Raw genomic sequence first — 21,436 nt, 5'->3', positions numbered from 1 at the left:
CTCTCTAATTCCCCTATGACACTTTTATTCAATCTTGTAACTAATTGCCTGTGATTCTCGTAACAGAGTCGAATTTGTGAAATGCTGTCAGCTTTGAAAAACACTACCTGGGCCATTTTGAAAAATTGTACTTGGGCTGCTCCATGGGCCTGCTCTTAATGTTCCCAATTTCTGTCGCAATAAAAGTAGTGAGGATGCTGGGATCCGAAACAAAATGCTCAATAATCTCAGCAGGTCTGCCAGTATCTGTGGAGAGAGAATACAGCCAATATTTCGAGTCTAGATGACCCTTTGTCAGAGCTGACTCCAGACTTTGGCCCTATTCTCTCTCCACAGATGCTGTCTGACCTGCTGAGATTTTTCAGCATTTTCTGTTTTTGTTTCTGTCGCAGTATACTTGCTTGTAGGCCTCTTTCTGTTTGCCTGCATTGTGTTGGTCTACACTGTAGCAGTAAAAGAAACTCTAGAAGTGTCTGATCAAGTGCAAATCACACCCTCTCATCTAACACCACTGACTTATTCCATTTTACTGGAGGTTGTTTAGCAATGTAAAAAGTTAATTTAGCACCTCACTTAACTCCTTTGCTTTATCTTTAAACTGTGGGTTTCTTCCATTTAATCAATGAATAAATTATCCCTTATTTAGTGCTTCATCATCCATCCCCTGCTGTCTAATAGTGCAAGTAGTACAACACTTGCACATAAAGAACAGCACAGAAAATAATCTGCAAATATTACAAACTAAAAATGCTGGAAATGCTGAGCAGAAAACTCTCAGATAATTTTCAGATTTACACATTCATTTAATTGCAGATTACAAGTACAGTAAATAACGAATAGAGCATAGAATCATAGAATAGAATCCTTACAATGCAAAAAGAGGCCATTCAGCTCCTCAAGCCTGCACCGACAACAGTCCCACCCAGACTCTTCCTGTAACCCCACATATTTACCCTGCTAATCTCCCCGACACTAAGGGGCAATTTCACTTAGCCAATCAACATAACCCACACATCCTTGGATTGTGGGAGGAAACCAGAGCTGCTGGAGAAAACCCACACAGACATGGGGAGAACATACAAACTCCACACAAACAGTCACCCAAGGCCAGAATTGAACCCAAGTCTCTGGCACTGTGAGGCAGCAATAGTAACCACTGTGCCAAGGTGCCACCCAAGTAAATGGGAATGTTACCTTGGATGAATTGTCTCATCCACAGTAGGATGTTGGACCAGAGGTGTGAAGAGAGTATCTAATGGCTCCAAGATGCTTCTTAGGCTGGGGATGCAGCAATATGGATGTAACTACACCACATGGACTGCAGGGTTTATGAAGGTGGCTCACCAGCACCTTCAGGGGCAAGCACCCCACAGGAATGTGAAAATAATCAGATCATCTGTTTTGAACATAAGAACATAAGAACATAAGAAATAGGAGCAGGAGTAGGCCATCTAGCCCTTCGAGCCTGCCCCGCCATTCAATAAGATCATGGCTGATCTGTCGTGGCTCAGTTCCACTTTCCCGCCCTCTCCCCATAACCCTTAATCCCCTCTCTTATCAAGAACCCATCAACCCGCTTCTTAAAAATATTTAGCGAGGCAGCCTCCACCACTTCAACGGGCAGAGAATTCCAGAGATTCACCACCCTTTGAGTGAAGAAGTTCCTCCTCAACTCCGTTCTAAACCGCCTCCCCCTTATCTTGAGGCTGTGCCCCCTAGTCCTACTGTCTTTTTTGAGATAGAGTAAGGGATAAATCATAGAATCCCTACAGTGCAGAAAGAGGCCATTTGGCCCATCAATTCTGCACCGACAACAATCCCATCTAGGCCTTATCCCCGCAACTCTACATACTTATCCTGCTAATCCCTCTAAGCAACACATCCCAGGACACCAAGGGGCAATTTAGTAGGGCCAATGCACCTAACCCACACATCTTTGGACTGTGGGAAGAAGCCTGAGCACCCAGAGGAAACCCATTCAGACACAGGGAGAACATACAAACTCCACACAGGCTTCAAATATTGGCCAAATCCCAGGGATAACCACTCTGCTCTTCTGTGAAACAGTGCCATGAGACGTCCACCTAAAAAGGCAGACAGCCCTCAGTTTATCTGAAAGATGGCAGTTCTGACAATGCAACACTCTCTTATCACTGCTCTAGAACACCAGCCCATATTGTGCTTTCAAGTCTTAGAGTGAGGCTTGAACCCATAAACTTTTGACTGAGCAGTAAGAGTGCTATCAATTGGGTCACAGCTGATACACAAAGGGGGGCAGCTTTCGCAGCAGACCAGGAGACTTAAGTGGGCTCCCCGCTGGGTGCCATGGCTTTGATACATCTCTAGCCACTGGATTTCCAGCATCAGAAATCAGCACGGATCTGTATAAATTAATAAATCGAAAATTAGCATCTTATTAGCACACCCGGGACTGAAATCGCTGGGACCACTATCCTCACTGCCAAAAGTGTTTCATTCCAGCGGAGTTTACAATAGCTCCCCACTATCAGGAAACTGGCGGCCCAACCCCACTGGAGTGAACTGGAGCCATGGAAGCCCCCAGGAGATTGAGAGGTAAGGGGAGCTGCCCCCTGGGCATTGCCAATTTGGCACTGCCCACCAGGCATTGGGCAGTGCCAAGGGGGCAGGACTTCAGGAGGAGATTGGTGGAGGAGGTCCTGCTGCCACTCTAGGCCATTGTTGAACCAGATGTGTTTGTACAACAATCAACAATGCAACTAGCTTTTCAATTCTAGATTATTAATTGAATTCAAACTCCACTAGCTGTCTTGGTGGGATTTGAACATATGCCCCCAGGACATCATCCTGGGTCACTAGGCCACCATCTCCCACCAACTGTGTATACTGTTAGCTCTTAATTTCAATGTTATCAGATTTTGCGGTCCAAGCAATTGGGCTTGGTGACAGAGCGAGGAAGGCCAGCGATTGGAGCTGGCCACCGGAGTTGTTGGGGGGCCGGGGTGGGGTGTGGATGTCAGGAGACCAGGACTGTCAGGTGGTGGGAAGATTCAAGTTTGGGAGGCCAGCAATTGCTCCATGGAAGGATTGGTGGAGCAGCATTGCAGGGTTGCAAGGCTGGCCAGCGATCGAGAGGCCTGTGGTGTGGGACTACTGCTCATGTGCCGATGTCCGCTATGACAGGTCAGTATATGCACAGTGGCCCACTCAGCTCTATGCTGCCAGCCTTTCTAGCAGGAATAGGTCCTACCAAAACATTTTTTTAATCAGATTCACATTCGTGCACTCTGCAATGCACAAAGTCTAGGAGATTAATTTTGAAAATCCCACTGAAAAAGTCAACAGGATTTACTTCAGTTTTACGTGAATTCGACACTTAGAATTTTTTTTTGGGAGGATCTCATCCAATGTGTTAACATGGCTCTGTATCTCAGATCTTAATGAATATTTGTATGTAATGGCTGCAGTCCAGGTTTCCCAGGATTCAGAATATTATCCTGTTAAAGTGATAACTAACACATCCAGCAGTTAAATGCTATTCCAATACTGTTTGTGGACCAGGAGGGATAGAAGCACTTTTTCATTCCAATCCCCAAAACTGACCTGTTACAGTTTGCCATCTTCCCCATGATTCCATCCTCTGTTGTCCTATGCCAACATACTATGATCCAATCCCTACTAACAGATCCTATCTCCAACAATCTGATGTGATCCAACGTACCATATCAGGATCTAAACTCTCCCTCCCATGATCCAATCTCTTGAACCCCCATGATCCAACACACCGCAATCTGACACCAATGGCACCCTGCATTCTGACCCCCTGTGCAATACTTTCCCTGGAGTACCCATCATTAATTCAATATCACCTCCCCCGCAATCAGACCAATTATAATCTAATACCTAACTCTTGTTATCTTTACATTCCCTCACCCTCTCCCTACTCCAGCTCCGAGCTTCAGTCTTCTACCAATGGTTTTCCTGTGAAAGAGCTAGCCAAATTCCCAACCTGGCCAGCTTTTGGGTGGCAAACAGAGAAAGTCTCAACTGCACTCCATGATCGCCACACCTCCAGATTATCTGGCTGCTAAGAGTCAGCCATCTTTCCATAAGTAATGGGACCATTGTGTGATCAAGTCTTTTGCTTTAAACTACTCTAAACTGAATCTGACTTGACCACTCTATGTGCTGTTAATGTCAACTTGATCAAGATATAAAAAAAAATCAAAACTTCCCAAGGAAACAAATAGATTTGCTTATAAATCTGGTGAGTTGTTGAGGAAACCAATTTTTCCTCCGTTATAGGCCGGATTAGTGTGCATTTTTAAGTGCCAAGTAAACTGACCTGTATGGTGTCAAGATGTTGAGAGGTGGTGGTTTATCACATTGTTGGAACATTTCCAACACGGGATTTGGAATAGTGTTCCGTGAAACCACCTGCTGATCTTGTATTGTTGAACTCTTAAATGCTTTCCTCATGTTGATGTCCTGAAGTGAGACTGTAAACCAAAACAAACAGACGGCTAATGAAATATTATATCCACTTTTATTTGCATAGCAACAACTCATGATCAACAAGAAAGGGAAACTTAACTTTTAACCTCAAATCCTTCTTGCACAAGTTTAAGATTATTTATTAGTGTCACAAGTAGGCTTACATTAACATTGCAATGAAGTTGTTATGAAAAGCCCCTAAAATGGCCCATTCTCTGAAATCTATATACCAATTTGACTTTTTAAAATTTGTTCTATTTTGGGATGTTGTGTGTTGCAAGGCCAAAATTTGTTGCCCATTCCTAGCTTTGAATTGAATGGCTTGCTACACCATTTCAGAAGGCAATTAAGACTAAGCCACAGTGCTATAGGTCTGAACCTACATAGAGGCCAAACCAGTTAAGAATGGTAGATTTCCTTCCCTGAAGGCCACTGGTGAACCAGATGTGTTTGTACAGCAATCAACAATGAGACTAGTTTTTCAATTCTAGGTTATTAATTGAATTCAAATTTCATTAGCTGCCTTGGTGGGATTTGAACCCATGTCCCCAGGATATCATCCTGGACCTCTAAGGTACTAGCCCAGCCACATTACCACAAGGCCACCATCTCCCACCAACTGTGTACATTGTTAGTTCTCAATTTCAATGTAATCAAATTTTGTGATGGCCCAATAGTGGTAATGCTTATTATTTCCTTTGTGGAATGACACACACAAACTATCCGCATCTTTGATTAGACTCATTGTAATTTCTTCTCATCTATTTAGTTTCTGTCACTTTCTCCCCTCCCTTCCATCCCTACACATCTTCCTTTTCCTCCATTTTCTTGTCTTTTTCCTTTGAAATCTTCCTGTATTTTACACTATCTTAGCTTTACTTATTCGTTTGTTCTCCCAATACACTTTCATGAACTCACTGGAACGAGTTTAACAACTTCTTGTAAATTACTCATTCCATTAACTTCCAGTTGGCAGGCAGTCTAGCCATTCTCTCTTTCCTTCCCAATCCTTTTCATTTTCTTTCACTCAAAAGGGGCTTCTCTTTCAGTTTTAAGGAAGAGTTTTAGCTTGGAAGCCTATATGTGTCTTTTCTCTATACCAAGGCTGGAATAGCTGTGAATGCTTCATCTTTTTCTATTTTCATTTTTAAAAACACAAATTACCAACACACCCCACTTCACATTACTTGTAATTCTCATTACTAAAGAAAATGTGCATTTTTGGAGGAATTTTAGGTGTAACACTAAATCTCCAATGACCCTCACCTCCAACAAGTATGAGGACCTGGTCCAAGATAGAGACCATGAGACAAAAGGAACCACCCCCCCCCCCCCCCCCCTCACCAACATCCTCCCAACTTCTTCCATCCCACCCCTTGCAATTGTCCAGAAACCATGGGGGTGATTCTCCCATCCCGACAGGCACATTTTTTGGCACATCAGGATGGGAAAATTGTATGTCGGTCATTTCGTGGGATTTGCGCATGCATTCCCAACTCATGTGCATCTCCCTCAGCCGGAGAACAGACGTAGCCAGGACCGCGCTGGAAACAGCAGGAAAAGAGATAAGTAATTTAAATCTTTTTAAAATTTATTTTAAATCTATTTTAAATATGATTATTGAGCCTGGCACAGAATTCTCCAGGCCCGATTGCTTCTCCCACCCCGCCAGGAGTATTTCACTTCGGCAGAGTTTAGAGTAGCTCCCCACATTCAAAGACTTGCGGGAGACCCTGCCGGAGTGAAAGGGGTCAGACAGTGGGGGGGGAACGTGGTGCCCCACAGGCATGAGCATCCTGGCAGTGCCAGCCTGTCATCTGTAGTACTGCCCAAGGGGCAAAGTGTCCATGCCCAGGGGGCACCTTGGCACTGCCCACCAGCAGGGCAGAGGGAGTGGTTGGGACTGGCCCGGGAATGCTTGCAGGGCCACGATCAGTCCATAGAGGGAGGGGGATGTGGGGGTCTCTGTGAGGGTCCCGGGCTGGCCAGCGATTGAGCTGGCCAGCAAACAGGAGACAGGCAGATCGGGGCCGCTGCACATGCGCACAGTTCCAGAGCTGTCAGCCTCGAGCGTGAACAGGCACCCCCCACCCTGCCCCCGAGCTTTTAGTGTGAATCACGATTGTGATCTCTGCATTGCACTGAGTGTGGGAGATTCGGGTCTGAAGTTGAATTGAAGAAGCAGTCGGGAATTAGCCCAATTTTCTTGCCAATTCAGCACTTTTGGGAGAATCACACCCCCCACCCCTCCACTCCCACCCTCCCCTGGGCTATGATGTTAACAGGGGCACAGGGATGATGCAGGGAGGCCCTGTATTGAGTAACAAAGCCAACAAGACTGGGCAGTAGGGTCTTATTTAAATATCATACATACAAACATGTAAGTAACACCCAAGCAAACCAAGTCTATACTAACATAGCAAAGTCAACAGGGTTAAAGTGCAGGGTAAAATAGTGAGCTCATTAGTAAACCCCACAAAGATACAATTAAACTTTAGGTTTATGGTAAAACAATCCACCTCACACAGGGTTAATTTTAAATACTGTTTCTTTTAGCTGAAGAGCAAATCCGTTCCAGCAGAATTAATATCCTTAAGTTAGAAATCTGTGGGGGAGTGTGTGTAGGCATCAATGATTTTGCAAGCTCAAGTATGAGGGTAGAGAGACCTACAGGGTATTACTCATTAGTACAACACATCACTTGGTGGGGGCGGGGGAGCAAGCATTGCTGAGGGCAAATTCACTTTCACAGTCACTGGAGGAGGCCTGGCTGGCTGTAGAGAACTGCTTTTGAACCGACAAACCAAGATGACAAACCAGGATGAAAAGCCAAGCCCTGCAGTGCAGGACATCTGTGGCTCACCCCTCTCTGGTGCAACATGTTACAGCAATCCAGAGTGGTTTTCAGGCAGGGTATTACGTTCATATGTGGCCTACGACAAAGTGACTGTAAAACACCTGCTGCAACTATCAACATTTAACACAGTCAGTGACACTGTGCAGCCAATATTATCAGTTCCCAACAACATAGCAATGTAAAGTAGGAACACAGAGTAGGAACAAGAGGAAGGCATTGGGCCCCTCAAGCCTAGTTCACCCTTCTGCGTATGACTTTTTGTGTGGAGTTCGCACATTCGCCCTGTTCTGTGTGGGTTTCCTCCAGGTACTCCAGTTTCCTTCCACAATCCAAAGATGAGTGGGTTAGGTTGATTGTCCATGCTAAATTGACCCTTAGTGTCAGGAGGATTAGCAGGCTAAATACATGGGGTTACAGGAATACAGCCCGTGTGGGATTGTTGTTGATGGTGGCTCAATGGGCCAAGTGGCCACCTTCTGCACTGATTCAGTTAGATCATGGCTGATCTGTACCTGAACCCATCTTTCATCCATATCCTTTAATACCATACCAAACTAAAAGCTTCAATTTCAATCTTGAAAGGTTCAATTATTCCAGATCCTCAGACTTTCTGGGAGAGGGGTTAATATTTCTACTACTTTTTGCAAGAAGCACACCCTAATTTCTGCATGAAGCTCAGCCAAATTTTACTCTTGCAATAGTTTCTGTATGAATGCTGATGAAACTAACCTCTACCTCTTCACCACTTCTCTTGACTCCTGCAACATGTTTGTGCCGTCAGACAGCTTTGTGATAGTCATTCTTGGGTAACAATCTCCTCCAGTTAAAACTGTGAGGAGACTGAACGACCCCTAGCACAAAACCCCATGCTCTCGACACTGATTCTATCCCTTTTCCCCAGCTACTCAGGTGAACCTCAGCATCTTTTTCAACGTATTGGTAGATATTTTACCCCATATTCACTGCATCATAACATCTACCTCCACTCCAGCATCAGCCCATATGCTGCTGGAACAGTCATCCAGGTCAATATCAAATCTAAACCCAATTATTCCAATATCCTCCAAGCCTGTCGCACATACATTATGCATCATAAATTTCAATTGTCCAAAATTGCTACATATATCCTACCCTGCACTAAGTCTCTTTGGCCCATCACCCTGTGCTGTGCTTCTTTGGATCCCAGAAGCCCAATGTCTTCAATTTATAATTCTCATCCACATGTTTGAATCCCTCATGGCTTCACCCTATAACCTGTTACCTCCTCAAGCCTTAAAACGTCTTTAGAATTCTGTTTTCTTCAGAATCTGGCCTCAATGGATCACCTTTCCTTTTAATTACCTTATTGTCAGCTGCATAGATCCTAAACTGTTCCTTCTTTTTATTCCGCTCTCCTAAAAACCCTCCCAAAAGGCTTTGACTCATTTTCTTTTCGTTGACTTGGTACAAATTTTTGATTCAATTTCTGTTAAGTGCCTTTGAATTTTCTTTTTCATTAAAGATGCCATAAACATGCACATTGCTCCTTCTTAGGAAGGAGGAAACCTCAAAATAGCTTTGAACTCAGTTTTTATCTGATTTTACCTCTGCATTGCACTTTGCTGCACTAAAGGTCCTACGTAAATTCAGGCTGTCATTCATCTTCCTGGATGAATTATCAAAAGCTTATATAGATTTCATCACAAAGTATGGGGATTTGAAGCTCAGCCTTGGGGGATTGCAGAACAGGAGACAACAAAAACAGAAATAAACCACAGTAAGATTTGAAAAGAGCAAAAGAGCCTTTGACTTTTCACCTGAGAGACATTTTCAAAATTAACAAATGAGACAATATCATTTTCATTTAGAAACCTCATCAATGTTGTTAAATACTACTAGAAATAAACAAACTCAATGCATTTTAGCAAGTTTCATTCCTTTTGGTTTCCACAGTTCACAGTCCTAAAAGTTAACTTCATAATCATCAATATGGCAAACAACTTGCAGAATTTCTGAACCTTGTCTTAATGGATATGGAAGATGGCGGAAGTATGTCTCCTTGAACCACTAAGATTTCCATCGTTTGTACATCCTTTTAAAGTTTTTTATTTATTAGTATCACAAGTAGGCTTACATTAACACTGCAATGAATTTACCGTGAAAATCCCCAAGTTGCCACACTCCGGCACCTGTTTGGTACATTGAGGGAGAAGTTAGCATGGCCAATGCATCTAATTTGCATGTCTTTCGGACTGTGGGAGGAAACCACAGCATCTGGAGAAAACCTACTTAGACATGGGGAGAACATGCAGACTGCACAGACAGCAACCCCAGACAGGAAATGAACCCAGGTCCCTCGTGCTGTGAGGCAGCAGTGCTAACCATTATGCCATCGTGCCACCCAAGTGGCTTTCCCAGGTTTTAAAACCATATATAGGCGAGACACACACAGGTTTCATTTATTTTGATGTTGGCGCACAAAAGCCTTCATAGAAATGCCAGTTCATAGCTTGCCAGAGAGAGATTTGAATCTTTAGTCCCATAATAAAACTATTACACTTCTGCAGATAATGGCTAAAACTCTCTGGCTGGATTTCCTGGTCCCGCTGGCGGCACACCTCCTGCAAACAGGTTTCCAGGCAGCATGAGAGGGGCTTCAATGGAAAGTCCCAGTGGTAGTGTTGTGATCCAGCAAATCCCGCCACCAGCAAATGCCACATTGCCTCCCACCACCAAGAGAAACGCTGGGGGGAGGCCAGAAAATCTCACCCAACATTTTATCTACTGACAAAGAAGTGACAGGTATATGAAATTCTGGGGAGAGTTTTTGCCATTCATTATATATAGCAGAGATGTACACACGTGTGTAAAGAGCACATTCACAAATCTGCCATAGTAATAATTGCTCCAATAACTGATCCCCAAAGCCAGTACAGCAGGAGTAAGTAACAAGCTGTGATTGAGTTAAAAAAATGATTCGATCACATCTCCTAAGAATGTAGCAACAACTGTCATTTTAAGAAACCAAGCATGACCTGTCTATGAACTTGCAAGTTAGCCATAGGCATAATCAGTGCAGATGTCTACATAGGTTCTACCTGCCAATTTGTTGTGACTAGTTCTTTATACGTGTTCTTGAAGTTCTTTAGTCACTCTGTTTAACTAAAACTATTCAGTAAGATGACAAGAGGGTTAGAGTATTTTGTAAAACTGAAATCAAATGGGAAAAGAAGCTTCTTCATCCAAACCCATCTCTGAAAAAGCAACAATAAAAGTTTATAAACAAACTCTGTTATTAGGATTCTACCACCTCACCCGCCACAGAATAGGAGCAGGCGAGGGCAGACAACAAAAACGTCTGTTGACCTTGGGCAGGATTTTCCAATCTCGCTCGAGGCCGTAAAATCCCTCTAAGTGATTTGTTCTGAAAGGGCTGGGAATTGTACTAATTTGCAGTGAGAATATTTGAGGCCTAGGATGCACATAGGCCTCCTTTCATTATATTCGTGTTTGTGCGATTATATTTTCAGGACTCCTTTTGTTACACATCATGCTTTTTGGTTGTGTGTCCTCTAACTGGCTAATTTCTCTTCACCAATACATACAAATTGCAGAAAACCCTCCCAGCACAATACAATGCAACTGCTCATCAGTTTATCCTGGTCTGCAATCCTCTTGTCCACTTCACTGACCTTCCTCCACAGTAGAATCCAGTTGGGTGACTTTAATCGCCAGGCAATCAATTCTCTCCTGCAGAGAATTAACTCGCATACAGAAATTGTTAGCTTCATTAAAAAGCTCTCCAAATATATCTTCAGCATGTCTACCTGTGAGGAAGGAGACAAGTGTATCAGTTGGAACCACAGTCTATTCTAAGCATTCTCAATATAATGAAGAAACAGACAATTTTTAATTGCAAGCTGCATGCAGAGGAGAAATTGAAGGTGACAAAAAATATAAATATCAGTTGTCCTTGTTAATGCCTGTAAGATACCAGTGCAGTTTACGTGGCAAGATTTTGTGTGCCAAGTTGCTGTGGACAATTGTTTAAATTCATCGGATGTGACAGAATAACAAAGCACATTTTATGCAGAATCTTACCAGCATGTCTGCCTGAGGTTCATACAATCACAGCCGAGGCTGACAAAGAATGCCGTTTTCTAAGCCTCGTCCACCCCCGGAATTGGGGCAGGCATGTCGGTAAAATTCCACCTTGAAATCCAGAGCAGAGAGGTTTCTGGCCTTCTCCTTTCTCATTTCCTTTCATGCTTGCATGAGTTACATGAGCACCATTGTGACATTGTCCATCGCTGTCTCCAGCAGGGTGGGGGGATTCAGTAGAAATTCAAGAAATAGGTTTTATGCTGGCATGAATTTCCCACAGGATCTTCAGCTGGTGCCCGCCATGGTGGATCAGGAAACCCGCTAGTGGCCAGTGTGAAGCTGATTTACATCCTGCTAATGGAATGCAGATGAAGACCTGACTGGAATCTTCCCCCTCCCACTTTCAATTCTCTGCCGTGCCAGCAGAAAAACTCGCTAGTCCAGAATATGTTTGGAACATGGTGTGCAGAAATCGCAACTTAGTTGAAGAATGCCTGGGACTGCCTCTGGTGTTTGGGATGGAGGCCACCAGCAACCGTGGAACTCGGAACACCACAGCAGTGGATGGGAAGAGCATCTATCAGGTGGATATTTCAAGTGTTCCTGGAGATTCTTTCTTTGGGACTTTCATCTTTTTTCAATGGTAGGTCCATGACGTTGGGCACCTTTTCAAAATGGCACCCAGATATGATGACACATGCCATCAAGCCCACCCTGCCATGGAACACAGCACTAAACCCCTGGATGCATGATTAATGAGATTGGTGCTGGAATATAAGGCATGGTTTCCCATTGACTTCTGAAGTGGCAAACACTCCCTTCCCCAACCTCCCCCCCACCCCACCCCATCCCCAAATGGGACTTAGTCTGAGATGGGAAAATTCTGCCCATTATATTTATATGGTGAAATTTCCAACTTCCAGCCAGCTGATTTAACTTCAGCCCTAGAAGAGGATATGCTACTGCATCATTATGGTATTTCCAGCTTCTATACAGTGTCACATGATCCCATGCTTACTTGGAAATGAGTTGAGGTTATCAAAATCCCATGGGATCCAAGCCCTTTGCAACCACAAGGGAACAAATGGCTTCCATGATCAGAAATACATTTTTTCAGCACAAACGGTAAATCTTGGCAGGAATAATAACAGAAAGCAGATTAAATATGAAGGTACGTACTGAGACTGCCAAGCTGCTTTATAATGGCAGCTAATGTGCTGTTTGTCACACATTCCAACTCACTGGTGACACCCTCTGGTAAAGCCCCATGACACAAATGCCGTGGTTCAATGATCCGCTTGATGAGTGGCATCTTTAATTCAGATCAACATCAAATCCCTGAAACAGAGCATGTTACATAAGAAACCTAGGCATGGCAAGGATTTTGTAAAAGCAATCACTTTTTAAACTAACAATATTACTCTCTGATGTTCCTCTATTTGCAAATAGTGAATAGTAACAAAGTAAACATGATAGCAGGTGAATAATCCAGAATCTGAGACTAATGATCCAGAGACTGAGTTCAAATTCCAACTCACACACAGGAAATTAAAAATTCAATTGATAAATAAATCCAGAATAAAATATTATTTGTAATGCTGGCTATGTAATTACCACATTGTTGTGAAGCCCTATCTAGTTCATTAATGTCTATTCAAAAAGGAAATCTGCTGCCCTTACCTGTCGGCTTATATGTGACTCCAGACTCACTGCAGTGTGCTCGCTAAAATGGGTCAGTAAGTCACTCTGCTAAGAAACTAGAGATGGGCAGTAAATGTTGACCTTGCTGGCGTTGTCCACATTCTGCAACTGAATAAATAAAAGCTTCAATTAATATCAGTGAATGAATTGTGTTTTTATGACAACTATGACCACAATTTTTCTAGGTTTTTAAAACCGAATTCAAAGGTCCGAATTTTCACTTCCAGGTCAGGAGAATTCCCTGCTTCATAAACACGACACGGGAAGAATTGCACCAGATAGTCAGATGTTCATTTTGGGGCAAGTACGTGGGGTGTAATGAGAGACAGGCCCACTGCCTGCGAGGTGGGGAGGTGGGCTAGGCAAAAGGCCATCTCAATGACCCAGCACTTTGTTCTATCTGCCAACTAATTCCCCCCATGTTTCCTCATACCTTCCATGTTAATCTATGCCCTGACTCACCTCACATGGCCATTTATAGCCTCAGTGATGACAGAGTGAACTCTTGTAAATCTATGCCTCCTACCCACTACCCGCTGTCCTTACACGCTGCATGACAACTCACAGAGTATTCACCATAGGCAGATCTTAGCTGAGAGGAAATAAAGTCAAGTCCTAAGTGTCTATTGGTGAATTCACAATTTTTAAAAAATCTTTTGTTGATTAAAAAAAACCCATTCACTCCATTTAAAATTTTTCATTCACTTAATCCATTATAACAACAAATATTTGTAGTCATAGTCCCACTTCAAATACTTTTCGGCACTTGGAATTGTCAACCAAACTGTGAACTGACAGGCAGCCCACTGTAGTAAGCAGAGTTTGTAAAGCCAGTTATTCAGCACTAATGCTATAATGTTAACTTCTAGACAGAATCAAATAGCAAGCACTTTTTTTTTAAAGCTGCAAATAGTTCTTTAAAATGTTTAAAAGGATTGGAGAATTAAATACCTTGACTGCTCCTAGAAAATTCCAATGAACTTGACAGTTCCAAAGAGTTTATCCACTTTTTATGTACATTCATGAATATTTTGAACAATCCCAAAGAACAACTCACTTCTCCTAATGCTGTCCCAGGAGTGTATCTAAATAGGTACCCTACATTTCCAGTAGTGTACCCTACATCTGGAAAGAACCCCACTAAAGATCTTGTCCTGATAGGCCTAAAATGTTCAAGTAATGTTCTGGGCATAACAAAAATTGATTCTGATTGAAGGCAGTTGCACTTTTGGGTGTGTAGTTGCCTCCCTGAACCACAGACATGCAACTACAACCTGACCCATTTTCCTTTCTGTGAAAATGTTGGGGACAAAGTCTGGGGCGAGGATTTCTGGAATCCAGTTTCTGCCATTGGGAATCTCACCATCCGGGTGAACAATCAGGCCAAAATCTCAAACTGCGATAATGGGATTGTGTGTTAGTTTTGTTAAGTTAGTTAGTTAAGCCTTTCAATTACTAGTCCAGTGACATAACCCCTGCCAGGAAAAAGTGGCAAGCCTGAGGATTGGAAACAATTCGAAATCCAGTAAAGAATGACTGAGAAACTAATAAGAAGAAGGGTAAAGAGAACATGAATGTAAGCTATTGGACAACAAAGGCAGAATGTTAAAAACTTCTTTTGGTATAGAATCATAGAACCCTACAGTGCAGAAACAGGCCCTTCGGCCCATCGAGTCTGCACCAAACACAATCCCACCCAAGCCCTACCCCCATATCCCTACATTTCATACCCACTAATCCCTCTAACCTACGCATCCCAGGGCACTAAGGGGCAATTTCTTAGCATGGCCAATCAACCTAACCCGCACGTCTTTGGACTGTGGGAGGAAACCCCCACAGACACAAGGAGAATGTGCAAAGTCCACACAGACAGTGACCCGAGCCAGGAATCAAACCCAGGTCCCTGGAGCTGTGGAGCAGCAGTGCTAACCACTGTACTACCGTACCTACCGTATGTGAAAAGGAAAAGATTTCCAAGAGCAAATACGGGTCCATTACACGCACAAACAGGAAAATTAACAAGCAATAATAGAAAATAGGGAAATGGCAGAAAAACTAAAGTTATGTCTGTCTTTATGGAGGAAGATATAGAAAATCACCCAGAAATATTAAGGAACCAAGGGACTTACAAAAATGAGAAAGTGAAAGAAAATAGTATTAATTTTTGAGTACTACCACTTTGTTAATTGCATTGAAGGTTGGTAAAGCTTCAGATGAGCCACATCCCCAAGTGCTAAAGGAGATGGCTATAGAGATAGTGAATGCATTGGTGGTTATCTTTCAAAATTCTATTGATTGTTGCAGCCTGCAAAGTAGCAAAAGTAACCCCATTATTTAAGAATGGAGAGAGAAAAGAAACCTAGAACTATAGACCTGCTAATATGATGCCAGTAGTTGGAAAAATGTTAGAATCTATTATAAAAGATGTGATAACTGGACACTTAGAAAATAATGATATGATTAGGAAGAGTCAATATGAATTTATGAAAGAGAAATCATATTTGGAAAACCTGTTGGTGTTATTTGAAGATTACTTGTAGCATAAAGGAGTACCAGTGGATGTGGTGCATTCGTATTTTCAGAAGACCTTCAATAAGGTCCCACACAGGTTCGTAAACAGAGTTAATGTACATTGAATGAGGGTGTGAAATACTGCAATGCTTTGGGAATTAGATAACAGACAGAAAACAGAGTACGAATAAATGTGTCATTCTTGGGATGGCAAGCTGTTACTAGTGGGGTACCACTATGATCAGTGCTAGGTCCACAGCTGCTCACAATCTATATATAAATGACTTGGATGTGGGGACAAAATGTAATAGTTCCAAATTTGCTGACAGCACAAAACTAGGTGGGAAGGTGAATTGTGTGGAGTATGCAAAGGGATTTGGACAGGCCAGAGAATGGGCAAGAATATGGCAGATGGAATATAAAAGTGAACAAGTGTGACGTCAACTACTTTGGCAACAAAAACAGAAAGGCAGAATATTTCTTAAATATTGAGAGGTTGGGAAGCATTGATGCTCAAAGGGACCTCGGTGTCCTTGTTCATGTGTCACTAAGTTTGCAAGTGCAGCAAGCAATTAGGCAGGCAAATAATATGTTGGCCTTCATAACAAGGGGATTTGAGTACAGGAGTCAAGATCTCTTGCTGTAATTGTATTGGGTGAGACAGCAACTAGAGTACAGTTTTTGTCTTCTTATCTAAGAAAAGATATGTTTGCCACAGAGAAAATGTAATGTAGATTCATCAGACTAACCCCTGGGATGTCAGGGTTTTATAAGGGGAGATTGAGGAAATTTGGCCTGTATCCTCCAGACCTCCAAAGAATGACAGGTGGTTTCGTTGAAACTTAGAAACTATTACAGGGTGTAACAGGGTAGTTGGGAACAGGATGTCTGGTTGGAGAATCTACAGCCACAGTCTCAGGAGGAGCGGCAGGCAGTTTAAGACTGAGGTGAGAAGGAATTTCATTATTCAAAGGGGTGCTGAATCTTTGGAATTCTCTACACCAGAGGGCTTTGGAAGTTCAATCATTAAGCATGTTCAATGCAGAAATTAAAAGACATCTGGATACTAAAAATATCAAGGCGTAAGGGAATAGTGGGCGTAAATGGCAATAAATGCTTAGCCGTGATCTGTCTGAATAGCAGAGCAGGCTTGTCAGTCTGAATAGCCTATCCCTGCTCCTATATCCTGCATCCCTATTTCTCAATCAAAAGGATTAGAATAGATAGGTGCTTGATGGTCAGCACACACACGATGGGCCAAGGGGTCTCTTTTTCTACTGTATAACCCTATGATTCTATGATTTTATGACACTGTGGGTCAACAGATGAGTTAATAACCTAAGAGAGATAGTCAGAATATTTAGTGCAGAACCTGAAAAAAAAATCCTGAATTTTTGGAAACTCTTTAAAACAAACTGTTTAAATTTTATTATAAATACTAAAAAGTAGAAACCTTCACCAAAGTGATCATGACCTGCACTACATCCAGCAACAAGAGAAATTTTTATGGGGTCTTTGATGAGACCCTTATATCTAATGTCTATGTATCTGAGGCTTCTTCTGGTAGTGCCAAAGACCCAGGGCGGGATTTTATGGCCTTGCTTATTCCGAAACCATAAAATCCCACCCAACGTCAATGGGCCTTTCCATGGTCTGCCCCTCGGCTGATCCAATTCCCATAGCGGCCCTAGATTTTCGAGGGTTGCAGGAACAGAGTTCAGAGGTATAGGGAACAAGTTTCTTTCTATTGAACCTCCAACAATGATAATACCATTACATTAAAAAGTGCAAACAGCATTTTGTGGTTACAGATATCCCACTAAACACTCTTCTCCAGAGCCCCAACCTCACTCAGTGGAAGAAAGGTTGGTCGGAAAGTGACCAACTTGAACAGAAGGCTGCCTCAGTGATATTATGCTGCAGGTAACCTGAACTAGTTGTGGGTCAGACTTCTGCTCTCATCAGTGTGAACGTCAGCCAGTCCCAGGCATTTCATAGGATGTTATAGGATATATGTTGTTTGGACTGCATTTCAAATGCGGTCGATTTAATCCTGAGCACAATATGAAAAGACCATTTGCACATGAAACAATGCCTTTCTGATGTATGTCCACAATGCATTAATACAAATTTTACATCTTTTTGTAAGTATATCCACATTGATTCCTTTGTGTCACAAAGAAACATTTAAAGGAGTTGTACGGATCTTGAAATTTGTGTGCAGATAAACACCGCTTAAACCTTGTGCATCATACAGATCAAAATCCTTTCTCTGCGCAAGGCTTGAGCAGTGGAAATGTTCTGTTCCTTCCAGGTCTTCGTGCATTTTTTTTAGATCAGAAAGAAAAGGGAGTTGCTCAATAAGTGAAGTCCAGTATTTACAAAGCCATCAGCTACCACAGATGTTTCGATAGGTTTTGAAATTTGATAGAAAATCCTCCTCTTATCCCAAGGGTTGTTCCAATGCATCAAACAAAAGGAACAACTGTTGTATGTCGTCATAATTTTTAACATTTCAAACTTGTTAAAAATGCCACTCAATAGAGGTAACAAAATTATTTGGACTTAAAATATAGTTTCTTTGAATGCTTGTCACTCATAAATCTAATAACTGCCCTTCTTGTTTAAATGAGTTTGGTGATCTGACCCTCTGCAATCAGAAGTTTAATTTTAAAATGTTTGTCTTTTCTCAGAGCCCTGCACATGCTCCTAATGATCTGCAGAGGGAGGACAACAATTCACCATGTGTACAGGCTGCACACAGATATCACACACTTCAGTGGTTATACACAATTCCACATCTACAGGAGCTGCAGAACTCTGCATCTTCAACGGAGCATTAACAATTAGGGCGGTGAACAGCTGCTTCTACAGCGCAACATCTGCCCCAGTCACCAACTCTCCCCAACAAACACAATATAGCATCTCTGTCAGTCGGAGTGCACCATTAGCATCAGAAGAAATCAACATTTTATGACTTTGAGGGCTTCATGTCACATATACATAAAAATGTAGGAATTCCGCCAAATTGGGTTAGAGCACTAAGACAAACAGAAACGCACACCTTGATGTTTGAGTGTCTCCATTTAGTCAGCAGCTGCAGCATTCAGATCAGGAAATCATTGGCTTCGATTTACCAATCTGTAGGGAGTTTGCTGGACCAATGATGGGAGTCATCGCAACTCACCTTACTGTCACCGAGTTAAGGAGGAGAAAATCATCATTGGTTTCTTCTTCTAATCACAAGCAAGCAGCCTTGCTTTAAAGGGACATGAAGTCAGAAGACGACATAATCAGACTAAGCAGTTCATCACAGGCAGTGTTTAATCTTCCCCCTGTACCAGCGGACAGTATCAGTACACAGTGCACTTTTGAGATTCCTGAGTCACATACAGGAAACTGAGCAAGATTCCATGGGGAAGACACACTGACAATACAGCTAATGAGATGTGGCACATTGTGGAAGCACTCATTCATTAAAGATATTTTATTTGTCTTTCTGAAATTAATTTTCTTATCAAACCCAAAATTTTTTTCAGAGCAGGCATTCAGCTTTTATGACAGACCCAAACAAAATTCATTTGCAAGCAATTGCTTCTTTCTTTATCCCAAATTTAAGAGTGAATACAACCTGAAAATTTAAATTATTTGTAACATTATTAACAGCAATTCTACCACAAACATTGGCTACAGTCTTGTTCCTTAATTGAAAGAGCAATTGACCAGATTTTACCTGCACCTGTCACAATTATACCACTGGCAGGTTGGTTCTGGGTAGCCCACCCACCAGTAGGCCAATTGTATCCCTTAAGTCAGGATTTAAGCATCGATGGGAATAGCCCACACCAAACCAACAAGTTTCCCTCATGGGCTGCTGGTGGCAATGGTGTTCTAACGGATCCCTATGACCATTGGAGGGACCACCACACCATGTTTCCCCCTCCTCCCTCACCAAAGGCATTATATGCTCCCAGGTTTTCCACTGCTCCCATTGACCTGTGAAATCCCAGATGGAGTCTGCTAATACTTGGCATCCTGCAAGACCCTCAGACATTTGCCAAATCCTGGTCCAACCCTGTATACCACTGTCCCAAAGTGCTGGAGAGCTGCCACGTGTGATTGGCCAGCAGTTCCCTAAAGCGAGATTTGCTGATCCAGAAGAGTGGAATTCCCATATCCAGCCTATGAATGGCCAATGGCTGCAGAACAGTTGGTGTTTTTTACAAACTCCATTGTAATTCATAGAGTGCTACAGGTTCTGTGTCAGCATCCAGAATGCCTGACACTCCTGGTTATATATACAGGAAAGATTCCCCGATTGGGCAGGCAATAATAAGCTCAATCAGGGAGTTCATATTCCAAGAGGCCAACTTCAATGGCCTCACTGAAGTCATTTCAGGGGATGGTGGGCAAGTGATAATTCGGAAAATGTATAAAATGCACCTGCATCCATTTTAATCATGGCAGGATTGGGTACATGCCAGGAGGTGCAGAAATGCTTTCTCCGAATCCTCAAGCAAATCTGCTGCCACAATCATCTGACTCACCAACTGACAACTTCACCCTCTCCAGACCTGAGATCCCAAGCCTCGCTCCTAACCGCCAGTCCAAAACTCCCTATTAGCCACAACCTTTACCTCCCCCCACATACTGACTGTCCCCCCCCCCACCCCCATGAACTGCCAGCCCCTTTAGCCCACCTCACTATGCTCAATGACCATCCTCAGGGAACCATCCCTTCCCCAGATTTCCCAAGCTGGATTTCCCATCCAGTCAACCTTCCGAGCTGCCCGGTGGGAAGTAGAATTTTTAAAAAATCAATCTGAAATGCTGCCATTAAATATAGCAGTACTCAATTTCCTGTGTTCCCCTTTACCTTGCAAAAAAGTGTCATTATTCCCTCCCTACCATTCCGTAAATATAGTAAGAAGTCTCACAACACCAGGTTAAAGTCCAACAGATTTATCTGGTTGCAAAACCAACTGGCTTCCAGAGCACTGCTCCTCCTAGACTTACCGGACAAAGAGGCAGAGCCCTGAAAGCCAGGTGGTTTTGCTACCAAATAAACCTGTTGGATTTTAACCTGGTGTTGTGAGACTTCTTACTGTATTTACCCGAGTCCAACGCTGGCATCTCCATGTCATGACTCCGTAAATATCAGGACCCATTAGCCCCAACAGGAATGGAGATGACCGAGTAAACCACAGCCCACCCCCATCAATCACTGTTTGTAGCTGTGAGTGAACTTATGCACGTCATTTGTTATATGCAACTATCTTCCCTCATTTCATCTTGTTTGAGAAATATTTTTCTTTTACTGGGAGACTTTGCTATAGCTTCAGTTATGGGTTCAGGCTGCTATAGTTCAGAGAGACTCTATTTAAATAGACACTATTCAGCAAAATGGCCATTTGGTGTAATGTGCTGTTTAAATAAACGCTGTTGTTTACTAAATAAACAGACTTGCTGTAAAGCAAGAGGTTTGCTTTAAATGCTGCCAGAAGTCCTACCCTCCTCCAACTCAGTGATTGACACAGTGGCATCAACACTCACTTTGGTGAAAGAGATACAGATTAATGGCTGCCTGCAGTAATCCAATTTGTGGTGCTCTGAATTGTGAAAGCAATTTGTAAGCATCAACTGAACACTGAGCTCAAATTATTGCTTTCAAGTGACCCAAGACTAAATGGCAAGTTCAAGTCAAAACTGTGCCGATGAAATGGATAACAAACTGACTATTGGGCTGGAAATGAGGACTTGTTAGAATTTATCTCAGTAGGTGTGGGAAATTAGTGAGTGCCTGACTTCAGT

General features: G+C 42.6%; 1 protein-coding gene across 1 annotated transcript in view; it reads right to left on the bottom strand.

Annotated features, from left to right (window-relative positions):
* The window catches only part of LOC145342646 (actin-binding protein WASF3-like), a 69,460-nt gene that overhangs the window by 20,714 nt on the left and 27,310 nt on the right, over positions 1–21,436 (bottom strand). The window contains exons 3-6 of the mRNA XM_080188192.1: positions 13,094–13,222; positions 12,593–12,751; positions 11,002–11,136; positions 4,325–4,478 (exon numbers count right to left, since the gene is read on the bottom strand). Of these exons, the coding sequence (XP_080044318.1) occupies positions 4,325–4,478; positions 11,002–11,136; positions 12,593–12,725 (422 nt within the window). The 5' untranslated portion in view covers positions 12,726–12,751; positions 13,094–13,222. The remainder of the gene's footprint in view (positions 1–4,324; positions 4,479–11,001; positions 11,137–12,592; positions 12,752–13,093; positions 13,223–21,436) is intronic.

The sequence above is a fragment of the Carcharhinus amblyrhynchos genome, chromosome 4 (assembly GCF_965287045.1).
Source record: "Carcharhinus amblyrhynchos chromosome 4, sCarAmb.v2.hapA, whole genome shotgun sequence".
Classification (NCBI taxonomy): Eukaryota; Metazoa; Chordata; class Chondrichthyes; order Carcharhiniformes; family Carcharhinidae; genus Carcharhinus; species Carcharhinus amblyrhynchos.
The sequence above is the reverse complement of the archived record's forward strand: the minus strand, read 5'-3'. Positions and strand labels throughout refer to the sequence as shown.